This window comes from Alosa alosa, chromosome 2 (assembly GCF_017589495.1).
Source record: "Alosa alosa isolate M-15738 ecotype Scorff River chromosome 2, AALO_Geno_1.1, whole genome shotgun sequence".
Classification (NCBI taxonomy): domain Eukaryota; kingdom Metazoa; phylum Chordata; class Actinopteri; order Clupeiformes; family Clupeidae; genus Alosa; species Alosa alosa.
Window position 1 is genome coordinate 1,803,968 of NC_063190.1, and position 27,036 is coordinate 1,831,003.

The 27,036-nt window shown below is 38.1% G+C and overlaps 1 protein-coding gene across 13 annotated transcripts in view; it reads right to left on the minus strand.

The window, feature by feature from the left end:
* LOC125290922 (glutamate receptor 4-like) overlaps nt 1–26,637 on the minus strand; it is a 181,569-nt gene extending 154,932 nt beyond the window's left edge. For all 13 annotated transcript variants that reach the window (XR_007192889.1, XR_007192888.1, XR_007192887.1 and 10 more), the window contains exons 1-2: nt 26,388–26,637; nt 25,685–25,843 (exon numbers count right to left, since the gene is read on the minus strand). Coding sequence is in view for 6 of the 13 variants with exons in the window: in XM_048237360.1 (XP_048093317.1) it covers nt 25,685–25,843; nt 26,388–26,475 (247 nt within the window). In the remaining 7 variants the exon portion in view is untranslated. The remainder of the gene's footprint in view (nt 1–25,684; nt 25,844–26,387) is intronic.
* Nucleotides 26,638–27,036: the final 399 nt, after the last annotated feature.

The window sequence follows — 27,036 nt, forward strand, 5'->3', positions numbered from 1 at the left end:
GTACACTATATGTTCTTTTTTGTGAGTTCATGTCCTTGTGATGTATGTGTCTTTGTCAGCTAAAAAAAACAACCAAAAAAACATCAACAAAAACAACAAAAGAAAAAAAATACTAACATTGTCTCTGTCTTGTCTCGTCATCTCACTCCTGATCTGTGCCTTGCCGTGGCGAAAGTGAGCTTTGAACTAAACAGGTCTTGTCTACTTGTGTTTGTGTGTCATATGAATAATATATATGTACCCCTTACATGGCTTCAGAGTGCCTACTGTATGTAGTAAATGGAAAATCTCTACAGCAAAAGGCCAACCTACAGCTACATTCATTCGGTTTGTTACTGCCATTTATTAGTAATGATTTACACAGTTTGTTTACTACTTACTATTTACCTGAGCATTCAGTATTGTGCAATATAGCACACAGAAGATGAGGGACATTTTGGGGGGAAAGAAGTGCTGAATTTTATCATTCAAACATGTGACTTTTCATGAAAATTCTATAATCCAAGATGGCCGCCACATCATATGACGTCATAATATGCAAATTAGATGGGGAAATTTAATCCCTACATAAACTTTGGGTCATCCTTAATATTTCTCTAATTTACAGAAAGTCTCTATCCCTTATCACTTTTAAGATATAGCCTTTTGAAATTAAGATGTCAAAATCGAACGTTTCGAGAAAAAAAACTCTGGCGCCTAAAGGGTTAAACTATCCACCAACATCCATTAAACAATCTGCCTATCAACATCCATTCAACTTTCTGTCTATCAACATTCATTACACAATCTAAATTCAACTTTTAAACTATATAAAAATGTGCCCAAAACTGTTTCAAAATAAAAGTCCCTTTAAACTATCCAACTTTTTAACTGTTCAACTGTTATCAACTGTTCAACTGTTGTAACTGTTTGTCAACTATGACTCCCATCAACTGTATCCTCTGCCTTAAACTGTTTCAAAATAAAAGTCCTCACTAGCTAGTTAGCATCATTAACATTGTTAGCATTTTAGCATAACTGCTAAAAATGATTAGCTAAGTTAGCTGAGTCACATGGTTAGCATAGTTAACATAGTTAGCATGTTAGCATTTGTAGTAAAACTGCTAAAAATGATTAGCTAAGTAACGTGGTTAGCATAGTTAGCATTCTAACATAATGACTAAAAATGATTAGCTAAGTTAGCTTAGTCACATGGCATGTTAGCTTTTTTTTTTTCAAAACTGCTAGAAAAAATGAGCTAAGTTAGCTAAGTAACTTGGTCAGAATAATTAAACATTAGAGCCATTCCAACTGTCAGTTATCTTCAACTATCTACCTATATAGAGCCTTTAAACTATTTGTCTATCAACACGCATTAAACTTTCAGTCTGTCAACAACTTTTAAACTATCTACATTTAACTTTTAAACTTTCAATATTCATTAAACTATCTGTCTATTAACAACTGTTAAACTATCTACATTCAACTTTTAAACTGTCTACTTCTAAACTATCACATTTTATTAAGATATGCTATGTCTGTCCTAGCTTCATTTTCATGCACTCGTAATTCCCTGGAATTACATTCGCTAGTTATTATTCTTCTTCCGACCAAATTTAACGTTCAAAGGCTCTAAAACCACTGAACCGTTCGACGTCATTTAACCACTCCTACAAAGGTCTTTTAACAGAGATTTGTTCTATGTTTTTTTTCCATTTGTGAACTTTATACTTTTTTAGATATTTATGATAAAAGAGCAAGAAATTCTCATAGAGTTAACATTGACCGCCGTGGCGGCAACTTTTAGCATTATGACGTGACCTGCAGCTGAAAACAACAGCTGAACGAGAGCTACTACTACCACTGCAGCTGTGAATCTTCTGAACGTCTTGCTGTGCCTTGGTCACTTTATTTGCTCGTAAAACTCTCATTCATTTATGCGTTCAAAATAAAACTTTAGGCTACTGTATTCTCCTGATAACGTCAGTGGAATGGATTTAATGTGGACGCGAACATAAAAAGACGCAGAGTGGCTACATGATAAAGTGCACATACAGAGAAAAAGTTCCGCCTTTTAAAATCAGGTGTAGCCTAATCCGAATCGTAGTTAAAACCATCAATTAGACAACAGAATCAGTAGGGTACCAGTTTTGTTCCATTGTACCAGGCCTACTGTATGTCAAAAGCAGGCTTGGATGAAGCTGGGAAGGATTAAACACACGGTTTCCACACCGTGGTAATCAACAGTGATAATCATGATGTTTGAAATGAAAACGTAATTATTATCGTCAACATTTTTATCGCGGTTTACCATTATACCAGTAATCGTTACATCCCTAATTTGTACTGACTGTCATATGCTCTAAGCTAACATCTAACCAAGTAAGTGGTTTTCAAGAATACTGTAAGTCTACATGTAATCTGAATATTCATACTGTAAGTAATGTTATACACAACAGTTTTTACATTTACATGCAATGGTAATTCCCTGGAATTACATTTTGTAGTTATTATTATTATTTTGTTTTTTCATGTATTTATTTTTATTTTTTGTCATGTCATTACTTTTGTTTTTATTCCTGTATTTATTTTATTTCTGAGCACCTTGGGTCAATTATATTGCGTTTAAGTGTGCTATATAAATAAATATGACTTGACTTGACTTGATCAAGATAAGTCCCATCCGTGAAACAGTGACTGACTGGGCAGAATCTCACACTTGCTGCAGTTGAATATGATTGACGCAACACTCTGGCCAGTACCTGTCTCTCCATTAGGGAGCTTGCAATCATTTTTCGAGAAGGGTCTGTCTGCGTCCTGCAAGACGGATGCGTAACTTGTAGTAGGCGGCGTGTCTTGTACTTTTCTAAACGCCGCATGCCCTATTTCAGCGCTTGTTTGTTACTAAAGGAGGAGGACGCCAACTGAAACCGCCATGGAAGCACGAGCACCTACTGGAGGACCTCCCGTTATTGTAGACGACCACCCAGACGAAAGTGGTGAACTCGGTGAACAGGGTAGTGGTGAAGACAACGTCATACACCCATGGCCGTATTTGCAAGAAATGTTTTTGTACATTGCCAGCTTTCTGTGAAGCTGAACACTCCGCTACCTGCCTCAGCGGCCTGTGAAAGGCTATTTAGCATCGCAGGACAACAGACACCTTTTCAGTTTCAACTAATGACTGGCGGATTAGTGTGTGTGTGTGAGATGGTGACCTGGGGCCTCATTTACAAAGCTTGCGTACGGACAAAAATGCTGCGTACGCCACTTCTCACGCTCACCTCCAGACGTACGAAGACTGACTTGAACGTGAGAATGTGCGGTCCTCCACGCAAACTTCATGTCTGGCGTACGCACATTTCCAATGTGTATCGTCAGTTGGCGACACTTAGAGGCAATGCAGCGCAACAACATTGATCGCAAGTCTAGGCCTTTATTTGCACAGTATATTGTGAAATGTGGGTTATTCAAAATGATAACACTTTGAAAGTAGGCCTATGTTTCTATATAAATGGACATGCAACATGCGCAAATTCTACTAAGTTATGCAACAACCTATCTATAATGACAACTGTAGACTTATAAGAGGATAAGAATTAAAAGGGAATGTGAAACCTACAGTATAGCCTACACAGCGCCGATATTTGGTTACACGATTGTTGATGACTGGCTTATCAAACATTTCAGATTTTGAAGAGCTTTCAACAAAACCTGCGATAAATGGGGTCGGCTTCACGCATTTGCCCATGCCTTAATATTTGCAGAGTGTTTTCCCTTCATATCTTTGATAGTTTTCATTTTAAAAGAAATACATATGGGACAGGATGCATGTGAATAGATAGGCTAACTAACAAGCGCGAATATAAGCTATTTCCCTTAGTGTGATTGACTGCAAGGCTACTTTGACTTTCCTCAAGTAAGCATTTGCATTATTTTCACACTTGTGTGCAAATATAGGAATATGATTAGGGTTGGGCACCAAAACACGGTTCTAATATGGCACCGGTGCCGACGCAAACGGTAGTAACTGCATCGAATAACAACGTGGATTTCGGTGCTTAAATAGCGTTTTTTTTAATATATTTTTTATACGAGGCATCACTGCATGTCATGCGCCATCTCTAACGTCTTGCTCTGATAGCAACACATCCAGATACAGTTAGCTAACATAAACATTGGATCTATAAACCAGAGGGGTGCACCCCATAGGCGAGTGGACAGTGTTTGACAGCTTGTGTGAGCCCAAGTGCTTAGGCCTACTTAGGCGATATCACAACCTCCTGTCAAAATCTAGCAGTGGGCCTAACTACACACAAGCAAAAGGCTATGAAACAACATCAACAGTAGCCTATATGTTACACAATATCCTTGCTAATGCGCTAACTGGCATTTATTTGAAATGTTATCAGCAAAGTTGTAAGGTGAAAACTTTATTTTACGGTGTGTTCTAAACAACATAATGGCATGATATTATTCTTCATATGTGCATGAGGCCCATAGCATCACAATGAATATGAAGATCATGTTAAAAGTTCGCTGGCAAAAACATAAATATGTAGGTTACATACCTGATGTCACTGAGCTGTCAAAGAGGCTACATGTTCAAAACTATTGCGTATTATGGGTTAAGACATGAAATTTCTTGAAGCATTTGGGAACACACTGAATTAACTGGAAAGTAGAGTCAGTGTTAGATTAGCTTGCTTGCAAATGCCGTTGTCCATGACTTGGCATTTCTATGGCAAGCGGTTTTAACATACCTTATGGCAAACCGCCTACACTGGGTAAACTTGAAAGCAGAGCTTACCATTGTGTGTGCATGCATGGCAAGCTGTTTTAAGATTTGAATGTATTATTCGTAAGAGCAATGAGATATTGATAGTAAATTGAATATAACAGTTCAATTGCATGTTCAAATTTGTCTTATCAATAAAAAAAAAAAGCAATTCATGCTTTAGACCATTTTAATTTAAAACATTTTAAAAACAAAGTACCGGTTCAGGCACCGTTTCGGCACCGGCACCGCTTTAAAAGTATCGATTTAGCACCGGTATCGGATAAAACCCAAACGATACCCAACCCTACATATGATCCAGAAATCGTAATGTTGTGGCGTGGTGGCCTGGATCAACTTAGTTTATTCCATTCGGGTGCACGATGCTAGGTACTTGGACACGATTGATTTAATGTTTTTTTAATAAATGTTGTAATGGTCCAAATGCATTCAAACCCAGTTATGCGAACCCTGTCACCTACTTGCAGACTGACCAATAATTCTGCCACGGTCTCCTATAGCCTAGCCACTGCCACGCTCTGCCACTACTGTTTTTAGTTATTAATTACAGATGATAAAGCCGTGATTCTTGCCATTTCGTCAGATAAGCACTTCTACCTCGCATTCGCTAGAAATAAGCTTTTTTATTAATTCGATGATTTCAATTATTAAACTTTGGAACAGGTTTGAGTATGAATGGATCCACAGAAGAGTTTTCATTAGGGCCCGAGCACCGAAGGGCGCAAGGCCCTATTGTTTTTGTAAGGATTATTATTATTATTCAGTATTATTGTTATTCTACTTTTTTGCTTTCCTGTTTTTGAAGTGGTTAACATGGTCGAAAACTCTTGGCACACACGTCAGGTGTCACGCATTGCAGTTAGGTACAAGAGCTTGACCCCGGGCGTGGCCCAGGGACTCGCTAGCACCCCCTTAGGTGACTGATCCCGTGGTTGGCAAATATTTAGAGGTGGTTAACATAATCGAAAAGTCTTGAAATTTGGCACACACCATCAGGTGTCACACAAAGCAGCTAGGTAAAAAAGCTTGGCCCCGGGTATGGCCCATAGACTCGCTAGCGCCCCCTTACGCCCCCTTAGATGACTGATCCCGTGGTGGGCATATACTTTCAGCTACAAACACCAAATTTGGTAGGTGTATGTATCTCCCCAAGATGAACAACTTTCGTATGTACAATGCATTAGCCACGCCCAACAGGAAGTGAGGTATTTGGGATTTTGTGCAGACTAATATGTGATGAAATATGTGTTGAATCATAATGCCAAAAGAGGTGCTTCCCATGGGTGAAAACGCATGAAATTGATGTGGCACACACATCAAGTGATACAGTGAATAGACAGGGATAAAAGCTTGGCACCAGGCGTTGCTTAGGAACTCCGTAGCGCCCCCTTATGTCACTGTGACTTGTGGTTAGCATATAGTTTTAGATACACACACCAAATTTGGTGGGTGTATGTAACTCCCAAAAACAAACAACTTTTGTATTAACATGCCATTAGCCACGCCCACAGGAAGTGAGGTAATTGAGATTTTGTGCGTTGTGGACATGGTCAATTTTAACGTACTCCTAGACGGTTGATCCGATTCATGTCAAAGTTGGTATACATAACGCCGAGATGTTCCTGATTATAAATTGTGAAGCTTTTTTTTTTATATGTTGTAATTTGACGAAATGGCGAAATTATTAATTGTAATACCCTTCCACATAAACAATAAATGTGTCATAATTCACCATGCATGGCTTGAAATGTTTTATAGGTCATTGAAGACCATGTCAATGATAATATTCACAGGCCCATAATGCATGTTTGGCATAGCGCCACCAACTGGCAACAGAAAGAATGACAATTATACTGATGTCATATGATCAATTTGAACATACTCCTCCTAGACAGTTTGTCAGATTCATTTGAAATTTGGCAAATATTATGCCAAGATGTCGCTGATTGTGAAGGGATTTTTGATAAGTTATATATTTGATATGATTTTAATATCTCACCACAAAAACAGGAAATGTGTCATAAATCACAGTGCATTGAATGAATGGTCTGAAACTTCTCAGGTTAATAGATATCATGATTATGATGATATCCAGACACCCAATGGGCCTGCCTGACATAGCGCCACCACCTGGCCAAGCAGGAAATGTGCCAGAAATGGACAATGCCTTAAGTGATTGATCTGAAACTTTATAAAATATCCGATATCATTATTGTGATATTCACATTCGTAATTCACAGGCCTAGCATAGCGCCACCATCTGGCCAAGCAGGAAATGTGCCAGAAATGTTCTATGCTTTGAATGAATGGTCTGAAACTTCTCAGGCAGTGTTGGTCAAGTTACTTGGAAAAAGTAATTAGTTACTGATTACTGATTACTTATCCAAGAAAGTAATCTAGTTACTTTACTGATTACTTATTTTCAAAAGTAATTAGTTACTTTACTAATTACTTTACTTAGTTACTTTACAAAAACACACTAGCTATACACAACCTGAATACGCTTTTTTATTCGTTTCAATCTTAACTTTTTGTTGTGTATACTCCTTCATTCGAATAGATGTAAATAAAATACAGCAAAATTACAGCAATATTAAAACCAAAGTCTCTATTAACATTTACATCTTTTAACAGTTGCAGTGCAGAGAGGAGTAATGCATTTACCAAAACAGAAAATGCTGTTGCATGCCACATTTAGGCTAAAGAGTATGTGTTTGAACTGTGTGTGTGCAGTGCCGCTGCTGGCTATTTTGGTGCCCAAAGCAGAACTGTTAGTTTAAAATATTTCTTAAGAAATACTACTAATTTGATGCAGTTTAACTCATTTATAAATGGTGCGCTGTCACTTTAAGAGCATCTACACAACTCTCATAATGATCAGCTCCATTCAAATATAAGCCTATGGCTAGTCCACAAACTCCACATTTGGCACTATATTAGCAATAGTCATGATATTAAGTTGGTATAAACAGCTAGCTAGACATTTTCTGTTTGCAATTAAAAGTGATAGCCTATATGAGCCTGGTAGCACCTATCTGAGTGGAATGTGTTTCAATCGGCATAGGATACTGTGCTTCATGTAAATGCTTAGTTTAAGGCAGTGGTTCTCAAACTTTTTCTTTCATTCCCCACTTTGATCAAGGGGGCCTTTTCGAGCCCCACCTGCCCCTCATCACTCTAAGAAAGTGGTAGGTCAAGCTTAAAATTGTCAAATGTATTGAAATAATGACAAGTTCTAAATATATCCTCTTCAGCAGAGCTAAAATCAGCTGGTGCTGCAGATATAATAATAAATAAATACATAATGTGCCATTGTAAATTAAACACACATATTTCTGTTTTCCAGCAACATATTAGGAAGCATAGGCCAATATTTTACAGCATTGTACAATATATTCAATGAAATACCAACATGCTGCATTAAATGGATCCATAATCCAGTCATACTGAGCACTGCTGGTTGGGAAATATTTTTGAAATAAACTTTGCAGGGATGTGATGTAGGCCTGTTTAATACATGGGATCACAAGAGTGGCTCCCGAAGCAGACGTTTCAGCAATTTCACTCAGATTCTCAAAGGCATACTGTTGCGATCGAGGCGTCTGTCCCATACCTCAAGTTTTTTGGTGAATGCAGTAATCTTATCTGCTAGGTGAGGTAGGTGCTTGTCTTTGCCTTGTAACTGGAGATTTAACTCATTGAGCTTTCCAAATATATCGCTAAGATAGGCCAACTTCAAGAAATGTTCATTAGTGAACGTGCTTGCAGATTCAAACATGTGCTCACGCTGCCTTGACACGAAGCGCCCCTATGAATAACACAGTGCGCCCATTGCGCATCGGTGCTACCTGGGCCTAGGCTACAGATAAAAAAAATAAATAAAAAACTACTGTTTTTCAAGCTTCCTACCTGGCATGTCTCCGCGACCCAGTAGAGAAACGCTGGTTTAAGGGAAACGAATTATTGAAGACTTCAACACTCACCAGCCCCATTACAAATGCAGCCAGAATATTATAATGCCCTGGCTCCTGTTACAACGGGCCAGTAGGCTACAGGGAACCCGCGACGTCCTCTATTTTCACCTGTTGCTGCAGCCGTCATGTCGGGATCTGGGGGTGTCTCAATGAGATTCACATTCCTGTGCTGGCTTGCTAGGTGCTTGCTCAGATTTGAGGTGGAATTTTTTCGCTGTAGACAACATTTTTCTTCCCAATGGAGTGTACAGTGTTAATGTTTTTTTCTTAATGTCTGAACTGCAATGAATTAAATGCTCCATGTTCACGCTCTCTCCTGCACTCCATGTCTTGCACACTTATGTCTGTTGTTTACATCTATATATGCAGCTATAGCCTACATCATTGTCACGAGTTAGTCTCACAAAATCCATATGGCAAAATCCCAAATTCTTTTACTGTCTATGGCAAAATCACGGGTTAGTAACGCAGTAACGCAGGCTGCTTGCAGGAAAGTAAAAGTAATCTAATTACTGTTTTTGCAATTGTAATCCCTTACTTTACTCGTTACTTGAAAAAAGTAATTGGATTACAGTAACGCGTTACTTCTAACGCGTTACTACCCATCACTGTTTTCAGGTTAATAGATATTATGATTATGATGATATCTAGACACCCAATGAGCCTGCCTGGCATAGCGCCACCACCTGGCCAAGCAGGAACATGTGGCAGAAATTGGCAATGCCTTTATTGATTGATCTGAAACTTTACAAAATATTGGATATCATTATTGTGATGATATTCACATGTGTAATTCACATGCCTAGCATAGCGCCACCATCTGGCCAAGCAGGAAATGTGCCAAAAATGTTCAATGCTTTGACTGATTTATCTGAAATTTTACACAAAATTAGATATCATGATGATACATAGCGCCACCAATTGGCAAGATAAGGAATGTGTTTTTTCCACGTCTGTTGGATATCACCATCAGATGCATCAGATTAATCAGATTAGCACACACATCAAATATGTACATTTCAGAAGCGCACCACATCGGTGCTTTGTTGGGTTCCGAAATGTCACGGGGTTGCGGCCCGCAGGTGCTCGGGCCCGCCATTGCCGCTTGCGGCTATATTTGTTATTAGTATTGCGGGATAGGTAATTTTGTCTTCGCGGAGGTCTGCGCTCTCGAATGTCCTTCTAGTTAGCATATTAAAATGAGTGTGATTGAGGGAGGAGAGAGGGTGGAGTGTAATGCTTGTGCATGTGCGCTTAATTTTACGTTAATTGGGATGTACAAAGAAAAGCTACATGGAATGCTGTGTACGCACAGTTTCATATATCAGGATTTTTTTGTGCGGACGCTACTTTTCAGGTTTGCACGTACGCAATGTTTTAGTATGAAATCCACGCAAGTCTTTGTACATGAGGCCCCTGGGGAGTAAGCCCTAGAAATGCTTATACCACATGACCAAAATATTCTCCCTACCAGCAGGTCATTTTTTAAAAAAAGAAATTTTCATTTTTACAAAATTTCTGTTTCTGTTTTTTTCTTTGATGTCAGCTCTAAAAATATGCTGTTTGTTCTTTGAACTTAAGATAATTGTGTCTGAAAAGTCCTAGAAAAGAATGTGATTTTGATTTGATGAGTGAGATTAAGAAGATATGAGAAACCTGAATCTGCTTTATGCTTTACTATAAGAAAGTATATATATATACAGTTCACAATAAAAGTTCTAACCACTTGCATTAAAAAAAAAAAAAATAAAGAAAATTTTTTTTTACTATTACTTCAAATACTTAAGTATGTTAAATATCAGAAAATTCCTTTTGATACTTAAGTACAGTATATATCAGATACTTTAAGACTTTTACTTAAGTAATATTGTAAAAGGTAACTTTCACCTTTACCAAAGTCTTTTTCTAGTACGATACTTTTACTCAAGTATTACTTTCTAGTACTTTATACAACACTGAACATTTCCAGGCATAGTGTGTTTGTGAGATTTTCGAAGCTGTTTGCTTGGTCCTTTCCCTAACTACCAGATTGCCAATACAACGTGCAAACTGATGGGTCGGGAGAGGGCGACGCATGTTTCGGCTGAGCCTGTCTGAGCGAATCCATTGAGACAATGCAGCCTGCTTTCCCTCACGGGATCAAAGAGTATATATACTTATACTATACTACTGCGCCGACTATTCCCCTCATTCCCATATCATGAGCGCAGAGTTGATACAAAATCTGTTTCTGGATGTTTTATCTTTGTTAACACTTCATAGTGTAGGCTAAATTGACAACTATTCCGATTTGCACATAGGCCTGCTCTAGTCTAATCAATCGCCCATATACTGTAGCCTACCATAGCCCGTTTATTTCCATGCATGAATGTTTGCCTACATTGTGACATTAAGTAGCATAAGGCGAATCCAAAGAATTATGGACTGACGTGCTGTCAATGAATTAATGGGCTGCCCAATTCGCTGTAAATTGCGCACAGCCGGTCAGTCTGGTGGTTAGGACCAATAAGAGTTTATATAACACATAGGCCACCTCCTTGTTCTGCTCTGTGCTAACTAGAGTAGTTCTTCATCCCGGCAAAAGACATTAGCCTAGTATTCCGACTTTTCCAGGTAAACAAACTGTCTTGAAATAACATTCTGAAATGCAGTGCATGGTCAGTTCAAATCTTTGCGCGCATCAACCATGCATGCCACACGAGCGCCAGCGCTGATGGAGCTTTTCTGGCATGATATTTAGAGGGGTGTCATTTGTAGACTCTTTCTATGCTCAAATGAAGTCACAATAATCAATTTAAGTGTAGGCTTAAGTCAGAACAAGGGTAAAAATAGAGATGAATAAACCCATGAGCATGGTGAGCACAGGTTATTGTTTAAGAAAGACATAGGCCTAACTGAACATTTTCAAACAACAGGCTATAGTTCTAACTACACGTAGGCATTTTGTATATACCGTAGCCTAGTGGATAATTCAGAGTGATTTGTGTAATGTTAGAAGTTGCACTTGGTGCATATAGGCTATGCAAGAAAACAGGCGAGACTGAGAAAATGTGACTTTCTTGCACAAAGCTGAATGAAAATAAACTCTGGCAGACAGATAGCAAGCGTTTTGCGTACAGTAGGCCTAGCCTATATGCTTCCCGTGTAACAGTTTGCACATCTAAAACTATTATTCTTTTTCCAGACCATTGCTACAGCTGTCCGTCGAGGTCTACACACCGAAATCTTTTCGAACTTTGGCGTTTTGCATTGCTTCACGTTGATCCTTTTTTGGTTTGGAATCTCTGATTTGGCCACCTATTTGATTAATGAGTTCGGGACTCCTTCCCGGCGGTTTTCATCGGTGTGAACTAGGGCTGGGACAATGCGTCGACGTAATCGATGACGTCGATGCAAAAAATACGTCGACGCAAAATATGAGCGTCGATTCGTCAAGCATAACGTGGTGCTGCTAAATATTTTTAATTTTACACCTTCAGTGTTTTCCATACGTTGACTAATCTGTGGCTGGGCACCACAAAATCAAAACCGGCCACCACACATTGATGTTATATGTTGTAGGCCTACTATTTAAATTAAAGATAAGATAAAATAGTTTCATTGAACTGCACTTTTTACTCACACAGCCTTTCCTCGCCCCGCCCGCTCTCTCTCGTAACGAGCCCGCTGCTCCTCATAGACACTCCTCGCCCCGCCCGCTCTCTCTCGTAACGAGCCCGTTGCTCCTCATATACGCTCCTCCTCTGCATGTACATTTAACAAAATATTCACGATTGTTGTTGCCACATAGAAGCACTGCATAGAACACAGTGGGCTAAATTGCTATTAAATCCGCTTAGCATCGTGACCATGCTGCGCTTGTTCAAAACTGCTGCATTAAAGTTAAAGTAAACTCTGCAACATAGTACATTGAGGAGACTAAACTAAGTTAAGTTACAGTATGCAATCAAGCAGTATCTCAGAGCTAACGTTAGAATACTGTTTGGATGTCAAGCTTAGCATGCTTTCTTGCAGCTGCTTGTATTCGTTATTCATGCAGGGCTCATTTTATTGACTCTGAATGTTTGCAAAATCTCGATGTAAATGAAAAAGTGTTTTCCAAGACTCAAAAGTGCTTGTCCAAAGGAGAAGTACGAACCGTTATTTGAACTAACTACGTTATGAATTGCATCCACACATCAGCAGCCTTTTAACTGTGTTAATGTTAATTGCAAGGATTCCCACACGAACGTCTTAAAATGACAGGCACTCAATTAGACATAGGCCTACACTACTGAACTTTATTGAATGCTACCTCTGACTAAGAATGCATTACTTTGCACTTGTATAGTCTTTTATTTTGGAATCTTAAGAGCAATAAACATATATTGCAATGTTAAAGAATTCATGTTTTTTCATTCAGATATGTAAATAAACATGTATAAGTTGCTATTAGTGAATTAATGGGGAGATAATCGATAATCGAATCGAATCAAAATCGAATCGGACTGAAAAAATGAATCGTTAGATGAATCGATGCATCGAAAAAATAATCGCTAGATTAATCGTTTAAAAAATAATTGTTTATCCCAGCCCCATGTTCAAGGTTATACTCTGAATACTCAGCAGATGCTATGGCCATACCGGATTCTATTTATAGCTGGGCCTCGGATAATAGCCGGGGGCATCGTCGATTCGGACAAATAGCCTAAAGGCCGGTCCCCAAATACAAGCCGTGGTAATAATTGTCCGATAGGCCTAGCCCTACTGGTAAGCCAATCAGTCCACTTTTTTATTGTTGAAAAACAGCCACAGGCCGAGCAGCCTCGAGTTCAGAATAACAAAATGTTGAATGATAAACGGTAGCAACATTTTGTTATGGGTCATGTTTAGGGGTCGACCAATTATTGGCCGGGCCGATTATTAGGGCCGATATTTAGCATTTTTATAATAATTGGTATCGGTTTTTTTTTTCATAGACTTTTTTTGGAACCCGGACGTGTTATGTCAACACTAAAAACTACAAACTTCCGGTATATTCCCCTCATGGAATGGGACAAAATACATCTTTGATACGTTTGTAGCCTAATGAAACAGTCATGGAGGATATAAAAGGTAAACTGTACAAATTCTGAAGTTTAACCCTTACAAGCTCGACCGTTCTAATTTCGTTAAAATTTTAACGATGACCAATCATCTAATATCTCAGCTGTCCAATGACTGATTTTATTTCTGAAATCTTCCCCGTAATGCCGACAACATAAGCTTCAATTTGATATGATTGGTTAAGGGGTTTATGGCGCGAAATGTTTTGGATACTTGAAGATGAGTCGAAAAAACTTTTTCACTTCAGTCGCACATTTTAACATGGACCGCCAGATGCCACCTGCACTTCGTTGGAGTTTACCTCGACTGGAAACCACACAGCTGGATAAACTGAGGTAATATATATTTTACATCGTTTCTAGTTATGGTTAATCTTAATTTGTAGTCATAAAATCATGTTATTTGACAGTAATATGCTTTCTCATCAGCGCCAACATTATGGCATAACGGGGCTAAGTGCATCGTCATGTAACTTTAGCTAGCTGCATTACTCTGAACTGCTTGCAGTATTCTCGCTTTACTTTTGATATCAGTTATTTTCATTTGACAGTTTCATTTAAAACCTGTTAGTATATAACCTGTAAGTAAGTTTGTTTTCTAGTACCAATTTGCTTGTTAGGTAAGCATTATATTGGCAAGTCAGTATAGCATACCAAAGCTGAATAAATCAATGGGCGCCACCGTTTCTAAGTTATGTTCTCTTACATGAAATAAGTTGAGCGATATTTTTACTCCTCTCAATATGTAGTTGTAGAAAACAAGATGTAAAATCACGGATTCTGTCAGAAATGTAGTGCTAATTAACGTATTGCCTCTCCTCGGGTTGTTACCTCACTAGGCAGTTTGTAGTGAACTGTTTTACCTTGCTAACTTCTAAATGACAAACATCAGACGTGCTTGTCTCAACATTTTCTAAGATGGCATGACTTGATATTCTACTCTTCTCAATATGTAGTTTTATAGAAAACATGATGTGAAATCACATATTATGTCAGAAATGTCATTATTGCATTTAAGCAGTTAGTTACTAGGTGAAATGTAATCTGTCTTTATCTTAATGCCAGCCAGGCAATCAGATTTAGGGTAGCTAAACCCATGTGTAATAAAATGACTTTTCATACTTCTATATATTTTTTGAGTTACTCAAAATGCTTCAATAGTTTAGGCTACCTCTTCTTGTGTATGTATGTGCACACACACACACACACATCTGTAGTTTTGTGATTTTATTTTTTAAATTAATAAATGTATTACATTTGTATGATTTTACTGTTGTTTCAGATGGAGGATGACAAGACCTACACAGACCTCCTTGCAGGCCTGAAGAGGTAGCTGACTGCTGATGAGCTTGCGCTCACAATGTTGAAGACCATGTGAGGATGGAGGAAGAAGGTATAGATTTAGGTGGCGTCGCGTGAGGGTGGTGTAGACTGCCACTAAAACACTGTGAAATAGACTTGTTATGTTGATTTTTATGTTGTTGTCCCAGGCATATGTGGTTTTACCAACCGGAACGGGTGGGAGGTTGTGCTTAGTAGGCCATCGTATGCAAACACAGTGCAGGGGCATGGGACGAAGAGACCCCAGAAGAGTTTCACGGTTTTCTGGGATTGATCATTGACATGGGACTTCACTTCCCTCCCTAATATCCATTGCTACTGGGGAACCAAGTCTCTGAAGGGATCAGGGAGCGTTGACCAAATGAGAAATACATATTGTGTACACTTTTTCTCCATTGACATTGCTGTTTCAGTAGTTTCTTATTATTTCAAGTTTGGCAATGCAGAATCTGGTGTTGAACCTAGGTTTGGTAGCTACAGCCAGAAAGACTTTGGTGAAAATCTATCACAACAGCTGGCAGGCATTTCCGTCAAAAATTTCAGCCTCCTTCAGCTGCTCCAACTACTACTCTGTCGCCTTTTTCATCAAGTACATATTCCTGTACAGCAGGAGCCAAAGAAAAATTGTTGACTTTGTTATAAAAACAATACATAATAACACTAAAGTAGCTTGTATGGCCTGGAGTTTAGCGGTAGGTGACTGCTTTTTTGGTAAACAAAATTGCTGTCAGATTTGGCATTCTACAGAAGGGGATGCGTTTCGTTATGAGTCATAGGTCTTCTGTGTTTAACCTTCAGGTTCCCCACCCCACCTTTCCCTATCCTCCTCTGTGTGTGTGTGTGTGTGTGTGAGTTTGTGTGTATATGTGTGTATGTGTTTATTCTCAACAGGCTTGTTCTATGTTATCCACTTTCAAATGTTTAGACACATTGATTTTTGAGTGATGTTGATTGTATTCCTAGCTTTTCATAAATAATACATTTTATAGATGTATCATTTTCATATTACACTAATTTATATAAGGAAGTTGTTGAATCAAATGTATTCTATGTCTCTATTCAGAATTGATCTTCAATAAATATACAGTATACTTACTTCCTGTATTACTGGTAAGGTACATGTTTTTCTTTTATATATCATTATTGTTGACTGTAGCATTTGCTTATATACAAATAAATGGTTTATTCTGATGGACCAAATAAATCTAAACCATTGTGTCTGACTTCATTATTAGTTTTTATGCATACTTTTATGTTTTTGGTGAGATAGAGAATGTGAATTCTGCCAACATTCTAAATCCCGTTTACTGCATTTTTTTACACTTATCACTTAATTGATCATAACTTTTGAAAGGTTAATGATATTCCAATTCAGTCTTTTTTGTTAAATGGCCCACAACTTGCTGAACATGTCATACACTCTATATTTTTCTCTATCTCGTATAGAAATATGATGAAAATTCATTTTTATGCGAATGAAATTCAATTTAAACGAATTTCGGTATACATTTGGAGAGGATTTTCGAAGACTGTTCATTACTAGATCAACATTACCATATGTATTTTACATCATTTGATAGAACTGACCCTTCTGATTACAATGGTATGTATATCCCATTGATGGTATGTATTATACTCAAGAAATAAGGTTTTTTGTGTAAGGAGGTCATCCAGCACCAAAAATGGAATGTTCGGCACGGGCACGGAAGGGTTAAGCAATATGTAGTTATCGCAGGCGCAGACAATTCGTTCAAATAGTGTAGGCAGAGTCAGTTGATGAACCAAGTGTCGTGTCTTTGGTATGGTTTGGTATACACGTTTGGTATGTGTCTGAATGCCACACATGCAAAGCATAACCAGCGACAAGCAACGAGTGGCAGACAGAGTGTGATGTCACTTATAGGCCACCAGAGACTGTTTTTGAGTCACACTGTTGCAAATTTCATTTGATGATGCATCATTTCACAAAATGGTTTGTTTTCTCTATTATCAAGTTATTCAATAGGCTAAGCATATAGCCTTGACTCAAAACAGCTTTTAGGATTATGTCATTTTGATTTGTAAAAAATGTCACATGCAGCCATGCTTAAATTCTGCTCACTTCACATTTATTATATTATTGTAATATCTGTATTCATTATTGAATGCTTTCCTGGATTATGTTTTTCCATATCATCCTATTTTTTAAAGCAGGCCTACCTGCAGGCATGTAATTGGGCTACAGGGATAACATGTTTGAACGGGCACTGCACCAGTTCACATAATTTGTTTCACATTCAATTAGTAAAATACATCAATTTTTTTTCTGTGCAGGGGAGAACGCTTTGTTTAGGATTATCTGTGTTTTCTAACATCAGCTAGGGAGGATAGCTTGCTAGCAGTCTCCCCATCAGTCAGCTACTTGATATCATAGTTGCGTTAAGTTGTGTTAAAAACAAACGTTTAAGGGATATTCCACCATTTGGGGAATTGCATTCATTTTCCACCTCCCCTTGAGTTAAACAATTGAATTTTACCTTTCTCCAGTTCATCCAGCCGTTCTCTGAGTCTGGCGATACCACTTTTAGTTCCAGCCTAGCATAGATCATTGAATCGGATTGGACCATTAGCTTCTCGCCTGCTAGCATCACGTTTAAAGGTCCAATGTGTAAGATCTTCTCCCATCTAGTGTTTAGGGATTATATTGCAATCTAATAGAACTACGGTGATGTCAGTGACGATCATATTGATGTAAGAAAATGACAAAATAAAAATAGGAAAGTGTAATGTATTTAAGGTTAGCATCCTCCTGTTTGTCATGACTAAGGGCTTCTACATACTCGACGCACCCGACCGGTAGCGTGACAACGTGACGTCAAAATGACGTAGATCTTGCTGGCGTGCCAGGATTGAAGCCAGGTAGCGCGAGGTAGCGCACCACTCATTTTTTTTCAGACGAGCGCGACAAGGCGGAAACAGGAAGATGGACTAGTTCGAGGGCAAGCGAGAGTTGCAGTGTTTTGTTACAGTCGTGAATGTTTAATAGTTTGCTGGATAAGTTAACAAAGTTACCAGTGAGAGTTGCAACACATGGAATTAAGAGGAAAGAATAGAAACGATTTATTTTCAAACAAGGGATATCTATTAAGGCCTGAACAAAATCTCTCTCCACTTCAGGAAATTACACAAACTCAGCCAGCTGCTAGCTAGCTAGCCAGCTAACTAAACTGTTTAAATTATTAAAATGTCCCTCGGGATGACTAAAGTATCTATCTATATATCCATCTATCTATCTATCTATCTACCTGTACCTCTGTGTGACCTTGGAAACTAGATGATAATGATGATGGTAGTTGTGAATAGTAGCAACCAAAGTCTGAAGTACCATCACAGAGGCTAGCTAGGTAGCTACCATGGTAGCTACTAGTGTTTCTTACTGCAGCTTCTTCTGCTGTGTAACGTAGTTAGCGTTAGTCTTTTCACAACAGCGACACCTCTGTTCAGGAGAATATTGCAACTAGTGTCGCGTCCACCACGCGCGAGTATAAATGGTTACGGCGCTTCTGTGACATCACATTGTCGCGCTACTGGTCGGGTACGTCGAGTATGTGGGACGTTTAACTTAGCTGCCTCTCTCTGGCATCTTTGTATGGCTGTCACTGTGAAAGTCAGTTTGAGTTTAGCTAGCACCAGCAAAATATAGACATACTTCAGTGATGGGTCATAGCCTAATTATCATTAACATTAACATTATCGATATCCCACTTAACGTTACAGATAGTTGTTGCAAACTACTACTTATGTATCTGGGCAATTCCACACAAAACTGTCACATCCATAACGCCAACTAAACACCATGGCATGGCATTATGGATGAATGTGACCGTTATGCGCGGAATTGCCCATCTGTTCTATCTCAATGAGTTTTTATGTTGACTAATAACCAAAGTGAGAACCACCAATGTGTTTTCTGCTTATGGATGTCAGGAAAATGTATTTGATACAAGTAGGCTAATTAATGTCTCGTAATCTCATTTGTGATTACAAAAAAAGGAAAGGAAAGCTGGCTCTGTAGTGGGAGCTGAACTGGAGTGTATCACTTCACTATCTGACAAAAGGACCCTGAACAGACTGATCAACATCTTGGACAATGAGTGTCACCCACTCCACAGCACTATTGTTAAACAGAAGAGCCTGCTGGAGCCAGCTGGAGACTTCGCTCACTGCCTTGCACAACTGACAGACTGAGAAAGGGCCATTGAACTGTTCATCCCCAGGGCCATTGAACTGTTCAATGCCTCACTTAAGGGAAGAGTCAAGTCAAGTCAAGTCAAGTTTATTTATATAGCACATTTCATACACAGAGGTCATTCAATGTGCTTTACATAAACAAAACCAAACGATAATAACAAATAAAAGCATAGAAGGGCAATATAGTCAAAGAATAGTTAAAAGGTAAAGATCATAATAAAAAAGAAAACATAAAACACAAGGTAAAAATCATTTAAAAATAAAGAATAATTAGTAAGCAAAAACAAAGGCAAAAGTAGTAAAAAAAGTAATAAAAGACAAAGTAGAATAATTATCGAGGCAGATTCAGAATTTGTAACTCGGCACAGTTAGCAGAAAGCGTCTGAGAACAGTTTGGTCTTAAGTCTAGATTTAAAACTGGCTACAGTTGGGGCCTTTTAATGTCATCCTAAAGTTGGTTCCACAGCTGAGCCGCATAGCAGCTAAAAGCTGCTTCACCATGTTTAGTTCTAACTGTAGGTTTTACTAGCAGGTTTTTCACCTGGGACCTGAGAGGACGAGAAGGTGTGTACTGCTGAAGCATGTCTGACAAGTATTTAGGTCCTGCTCCATTTACTGATTTATAAACAAGCAATAGTGCTTTAAAGTCAATTCTGTGACTTACTGGAAGCCAGTGCAAGGACTTAAGAATTGGAGTAATGTGGTCAGTTCTTTTAGTTTTTGTTAGAGTCCTAGCTGCTGCATTTTGTATCACCTGAAGCTGTTTAATAGTCTTTTTAGGAAGGCCTGTGAACAGTCCATTGCAGTAATCAACCCTGCTGGAGATAAATGCATGAATGAGTTTTTCTAAGTCATGTTTTGACATCAGCCCTCTGAGTTTGACAATATTTTTGAGGTGGTAAAAAGCTGATTTAGTTATCGCTTTCATGTGGCTGTTGAAATTTAGATCACTGTCAATTAATACACCAAGGTTTTTAACAGTATCCTTTGCCTTCAACCCTTTTGTGTCAAGGAGAGTGGCAACCCTAAGTCTTTCCTCATTTTTACCAAATATAATTACTTCAGTTTTTCTTTGTTCAGCTGAAGAAAATTTTGAGACATCCAGGTGTTGATTTGTTCTATACACTGACACATAGATTCAAGAGGACCATAGTTGTTTGGTGATAGAGCTAAGTAAATTTGTGTGTCATCTGCATAGCTATGATATGAAATCAAATTATTTTGAATGATTTGTCCAAGTGGGAGCATATAGAGGTTGAATAATAGTGGCCCCAAGATCGACCCCTGGGGAACACCACAGGTCAAGGACGTTGGTGTTGAGGTACAGTTCCGATGGCAACAAAGAAGCTCCTTTCTTGTAGATAGGATTTTAGCCAGCTGATAACTATGCCTGTAAATCCAACCCAGTGTTCTAGTCTGTGTAGTAAAATATTGTGATCAACAGTGTCAAATGCTGCACTAAGGTCCAGTAGCACTAGGACTGATGTTTTACCTGAATCTGTGTTGAGGCGTATGTCATTGGAAACTTTAATGAGAGCTGTTTCAGTGCTGTGATTTGCCCGAAAACCAGACTGAAAGTAATCAAAATACCCATTTGATGTTAGGAAGGTGGTTAATTGATTAAAGACTACTTTTTCAATAATTTTGCCAATAAAAGGTAGATTGATATGGGCCTGTAATTGTTTAGCATGGAGGCATCCAGGTTATTCTTCTTGAGAAGTGGCTTTACAACAGCTGTTTTCAGTGACTTAGGAAAAGTGCCAGACAGCAATGATACATTTACAATTTGAAGGACATCCGCCGCTATGAGGTGAAAAACAGTTTTGAAGAAATTGGTAGGCAGAGTGTCTAAGACACATGTGGAAGGGCTGAGATTCTGTACCGCTTTTTCAAGTGTTTCAGAGTCTATCAAGCTGAACTCTGACATCAAGTTTAGTTTCCCTCTGTTTGTTGCTGGAAGTTCAGGTTGTTGAATTTGTAATTGAGCAGATATGTTGAGTCTGATTTTGTCAATTTTACCTTTAAAAAAAGATGAAAACTCATTGCATTTATTAGTTGAGAGAAGTTCAGGTGCTAATTCTGAGGGGGGATTTGTTAACTTATCAACAGTTGAAAATAGAATACGAGTGTTATTTGAACTTCTATTGATAATGTTAGAAAAGAAAGACTGTCTTGCTTTGCATATTTCAGAGTTATATGTGCGAAGCATCTCTTTATGGATTTCATAGTGGATCTGAAGTTTGTATTTACGCCATTTTCTTTCAGTCTTCCTACACTCTCTTTTTAGAAGTTTAACTGCTTAAGAGGAGAGATAGACTTCTCTGCTTCTTCGTCTGTCTGCCTCTTCATCCCCTCCATGTTTGGTACTGCCTGTCCACTAGCCACTTGTACCACTGTCTTTATGCCTCACTGTTTGCGTGCTATATTAGCACATTAGCACATATGCATAACCCCCCCCTTCATGCCACAGCCGAACTGTGGCCACACTACATTTTCTTAAATAGTTAAATATATAGATATATAGACTTTCCTTTACTTTATTTCTGCATTGTTGCACTGTTGACTTACTCATTTGCACTATCACCATGACCACTATCACCATTGCACTACCACCATGACACTCATTCACACAGAGCACCTTAGAGCACCTTACCATACCTTACTATGCACAGAGAATCACAGGCTCAGTCCCTGCCTCAGTCATTGCAAGCGCCTCTGATTTATTAATCACCACTATGTGGATACTGTTTTTAGAATTGATTTAGATTAAGTGTTAGTATAATTTGTAATTTTGTTATTTGTATTTTAGTATATTTTTATATATTGTATTAAGTGTTAGTATAATTTGTATTTTAGTATATTATTTATCTTCTACTGTCCTTACTGCTTAGTTGTGTTTTTATATTATATACTTTAATTACTCTTCTGCTGTTAAAGAATGTGTTTGTCTTGTATGTATGCTGCTGAGACCTTGAATTTCCCCTGGGGATCAATAAAGTATCTATCTATCTATCTATCTATCTATCTATCTATCTGATCCAAGTTCAGATAAATTATATAACATGATGTGCATATAAAAAAACGTAAATCGATGTCAGGTTTATCAGTCCCTGTTCTTGGTGGCATCCTAGTCAAACGAGTCACGGTTCCATGTGCTGTGCTTCTCCCCTAACGTTAGTTCATATCCTCATCATTCTTGAGCTGTGCGGGCCAACAGTAGCCTAGCTAAAACCCAAATACTGTAAGTGCAAGATATGCCAGTCTATTTCAATGAAATCAGTACTCATATAGTATCTCGTTTCCCAGCTTCTAATACAGACCCATGTGAACCATATTTATAACTTTTTGTCAGTGAAAGACTTTGAGTGAGTGACTAGGCCTATATGGCTGTCTAGGCATAAAAAAAAAAAAGGTTTGGTTCCTGTTGGTTGTCAGTTGAGGCCATGGGTCGGTAGGGAATTTTTTTTCCTTCTTTTTTTCCCCCCAGTGGCAGTAAGGGATAGGTAGAAAATCAGTCCCTCCAGGATTTCACGAGGTTTTTTGAGACTGTTACGACCTAAAATGCCTGGATGGAAGTTGCGGTGTTTTTAGCTGTTTCTTGTGGAGAAATTGCGGGAGGAAGTGAAAATTGCAAAAATAGATATAGTAGTTTTTTTTTTAATTTAGGACAATTAAGGTTAGTAAGACCAAAATCACACTGATAATCTTGATGCTTATTAAAAAAGGATAATCAAAGGTAAACAGTAAGGATTACAGAAAATCAAAGTAGGCCTACTTTATTTGTGAAAATGCTTTGACTGAGGTAATTCACAAAGCAGTATAACCTTTCGTAGAACTGTCCACCTAAAGAGATGGCATCATGTCATATGTTTCAATACATTCATATATTTTGTAATTCATATTAAGTTCATATCTTTTTAATAATTCATAGTCTGTGGCCTGCATAATTACTAATAGCCAAGTAAGTATCTAGTAATTTCATATTGATTTAAACTATTTGACTACACTTCTGTTTAATGTCATTACATTGGTGGTGTACGTCTAATTGACTGCCTGCCCCTTTAAGGACGTGAGAGTAGCCTAATAACATTTCTGAGTGGATTGGAAGGCTTGCATCTCACTGTGTTCAGCTACGAGTGTAAATCACTTTTTGCATAGTGCATTACGATATGTGGATGCAATTGGGAATGTCTTCTATGTCATTAGTTAAAATAAATGTAAAAAAAAACCCAACTCGAATGATATCATTCTTGGATCATAGAAGAGGTAAATGTCTTGCAATTTTATTAATTTCTATGATTTTGATAGCACTACTCAAACTAAGCCCACAAGCTAGCAAACATGACATAAGCTAAAAGGACATATCCAGGTAAACGTTTGCCAATGGGTTGCATAGCCTACTCAAATGTCAGTAAACCAAGTAGGCCTTAATTAACTTACTTTCATAGCCTAGGTAGGTTAGCAACACCAGGTTGACAGATGCAAGTAAGCAGATCATTAACGTTAGCCTTCTATTTATTGTCATCAAAACTGTAGAGGAGTGAACACGTTAGTGCAGTCTTTGGTGTCATATGCAGAAAGTTCAGAAGTAAGTGTGCTCAATATTCTGCGCGAGGGACTGTTGTGGTAGGTGAAATTTCACGGTGAAACTACGATGATTGGTCAAAATTGCGATTAATGTAATTATAGTTTGCCTTTTATTTGTGGATTTATTTAATGTATTTAGTGTTATTTCTTCCCCAAGCTCATAAAATAAATTTGGGTCGCACATAAATTGACAGGGTCGGTCGGAAACCGGAACCCAAGAAAAAAAATGTTGCCCTATAGAAAACATGAATATATATAATTCTTAATGGATCATATATTATTTGAAAGAGCTATTTCTAATCTTTAAACTGAAAGAAACTTACAATTGACACTTTTCATTAGCTTTTTAGTTATTCTTGGTTATTTGCATTGTTTCTCAAATTGACCTTTTCTCTTGGAATTCCCAGGAATCTGGAGCATTGTTGTACAATTCTATTGGGGTATAAAATTAACCTTAAAACACATTTGTATGGTGAAATGTATCTCATGTCTTCATTTGTATTGCCACAAGCCTAAATACACTGACATTAGGCTATTTCAGAATGGTTACAACCAAGCGTTCAGCAGGAACTGTATGTAAGTCATGTCTTGTAAAATACACAACAACATTTTACTTTTGTGGCTCACTTTTTTTGCACACTGTCTGTTTAGCATAGTTGCATTTAATGCATAGTCATTTAACAACATTGTGTTTAGTTAAATAATCAGTCAATTTAAATTGGCGTGAACAATGTTATTCTGTGAAAGAGCACAGAGATTAGATGAGATTACATACTTCTGAGGCAGATGTTTACAAAGATCTAGGTGCACTTTGCTCAGAACTCTTTTGATCAGACACCCAAAGAAGATGTTGGACCGCCCTTGAAGACGCCAAGGCTTCGCGCATGGTGGTAGTCAGACCACATTCATTTTATGTGATTTATCCTTGTTAGAGCCCACATTGTCCAACTATCAAATTATGACCCAATGTGCTCATTTAAAGTAGCATACAATGAATTTCAAAACACATTTATTATATTTGTCCTCAGTAGGCCTATAAATTAAATCCAGGTAAAGCTGTTATAAAATCTGTTCAAAATCTGTAGGCATAATAACACTTTAAAATCTCATTAGCAAACGAGAAGTTGTTATTTTACAGTATGCATACAGATTGTCATGTTTCACAGGTAGCAGTGAATGAAGTAGGCTATGAAAAAAGCATTACATGTCTTTGCACAATGTATCCTGCTTGCACACATAGTCCTGCATGTAAAGGCACTGCAGTATTTTACAGCTAAAAGTGCTAGCCTATGACAATGTGACTGAATCTGTGTCACTAAAAAGCCTCAGGTCTCAAGCCACACAGACATCAGCACAGGACAAAGGGGATGTTCCGTGATGATGCAGTGAATCACTATCAGATTTTCAACTTCACAACGTGGAAATATGCAAGATAAATACAACTACCTGTCCAAACACTTGAACCATTCATTTACATTAAAATAACATTAAGCTATCTGAACAGGCGAGCGCGCGTATGTGTGTGTGCGCGCGTGCGTGTGCGCGCGCGCATGCATGTGTGTGTTTTGCCTGCCAGTGTAAAGCGAATTTTATCAATATGCTGACATGTACACACGTCACACAATTACCAAACCCAACAAGACAACTTGTTCGACATCTCATGCTGTGACAAACACTCAAGTTTTACTTACAGGCATTGGTTACGGCGAAGCTGTTGGCTGTCTCAATGTTGTCCACGTGAGGCACGAGATTAAAAGGAGCCTCAGATGCGTTAGGGCTGGTGTTATGCAGGAAAATAGCTAAACGGAAAGCAGTGTATTCCTGATCGGTGTTTCTGATGAACAGCCCGCCTGCAGAGGGAGAGGAGGAGGGTTACACATATGACACATGTGAAATTAACTAAAACATTAACACATATGCCTGCAAACATATTCGAAAAATTCCGATAAAATTAAAATAAATGCATTGTAAAACGCAATCGGCAGTTAGGCCTGACAGTCGAGGGAATGACAAAAATAGTCGAATGAAACGGGCCTGAACAAAATAGTCGATGGACGGTTGCAGAGGAATGTGAGATGCCTATAAACGACCGCAAACCGTTTAACTTGTGGAGATTTGCTCAATTACGTTGGAATAATGTTGTCCACTTTCCGAATAGTAAAAGCAAAATCTGAAGGATTTTCAGTATTTATCAATAAGCCTACAAACATCAGCGGTAAACTTTAAAGACGTTACCACTTTGCTAGGCAAAGCATTCCTGTCAGTACCCAGTGTGACTTTAAGCAGCCTACCCTAAACGTAGCCTACATGAAAACGATCGCACAGAACGCGCACCTTCACAATTTATTAGCAAGGCTATTTCGTCTTTGATTCGTAGCTTACTAGGCTACTTACCAATCTGAACGCTGCTTGGGAAAGGGCCCATTGTAATTCCGCAAATGCCAGAAAATATAACTAAAAAATGGTTGAAGGAAATCCTCATTTTGATTAATAAAAACTATGAAGATACATTGAGGAAAATGGCAATTGGGGGGAAATGGAGGAAAAAATTAATACTAGCCTATAAATTAGCAGTACATCCTTGATATTTTGTTCCCTATGGATTTCCCCCCGCAATGCCATGAGCCTTCGTTCCACTCTGCCCAGCGGTAGACCGCATGCAGAGATGGGAAATGAGTCGACTTTTAAAAAGGAATCGATTCTCAGTTTTAGCATGGCCTTTTGGAGTCGATTCCACAATCCAATTCATTCAACTGCTTTGACTGAATAAAGCTTGCCGCTAGCAGTTATCTGTCCAATGATATGGAAGTTAGGCCTGTACTGTAACAGCCCATAGAGAAAAATACCATATCCATATGCAGCTTGAACATATTCCAGTATAAGCACATCTATGTTAAATAAATACAGTATATTTCCATGTATTTAATATATGTTATATTTCATTATGTCATATTTTCAATATATTTCAAAATATGAGTAAATATTCAATATTGGCCCTTTTTTTGTATTTTCTGCATATAATTAAATATATTTAAATACATTA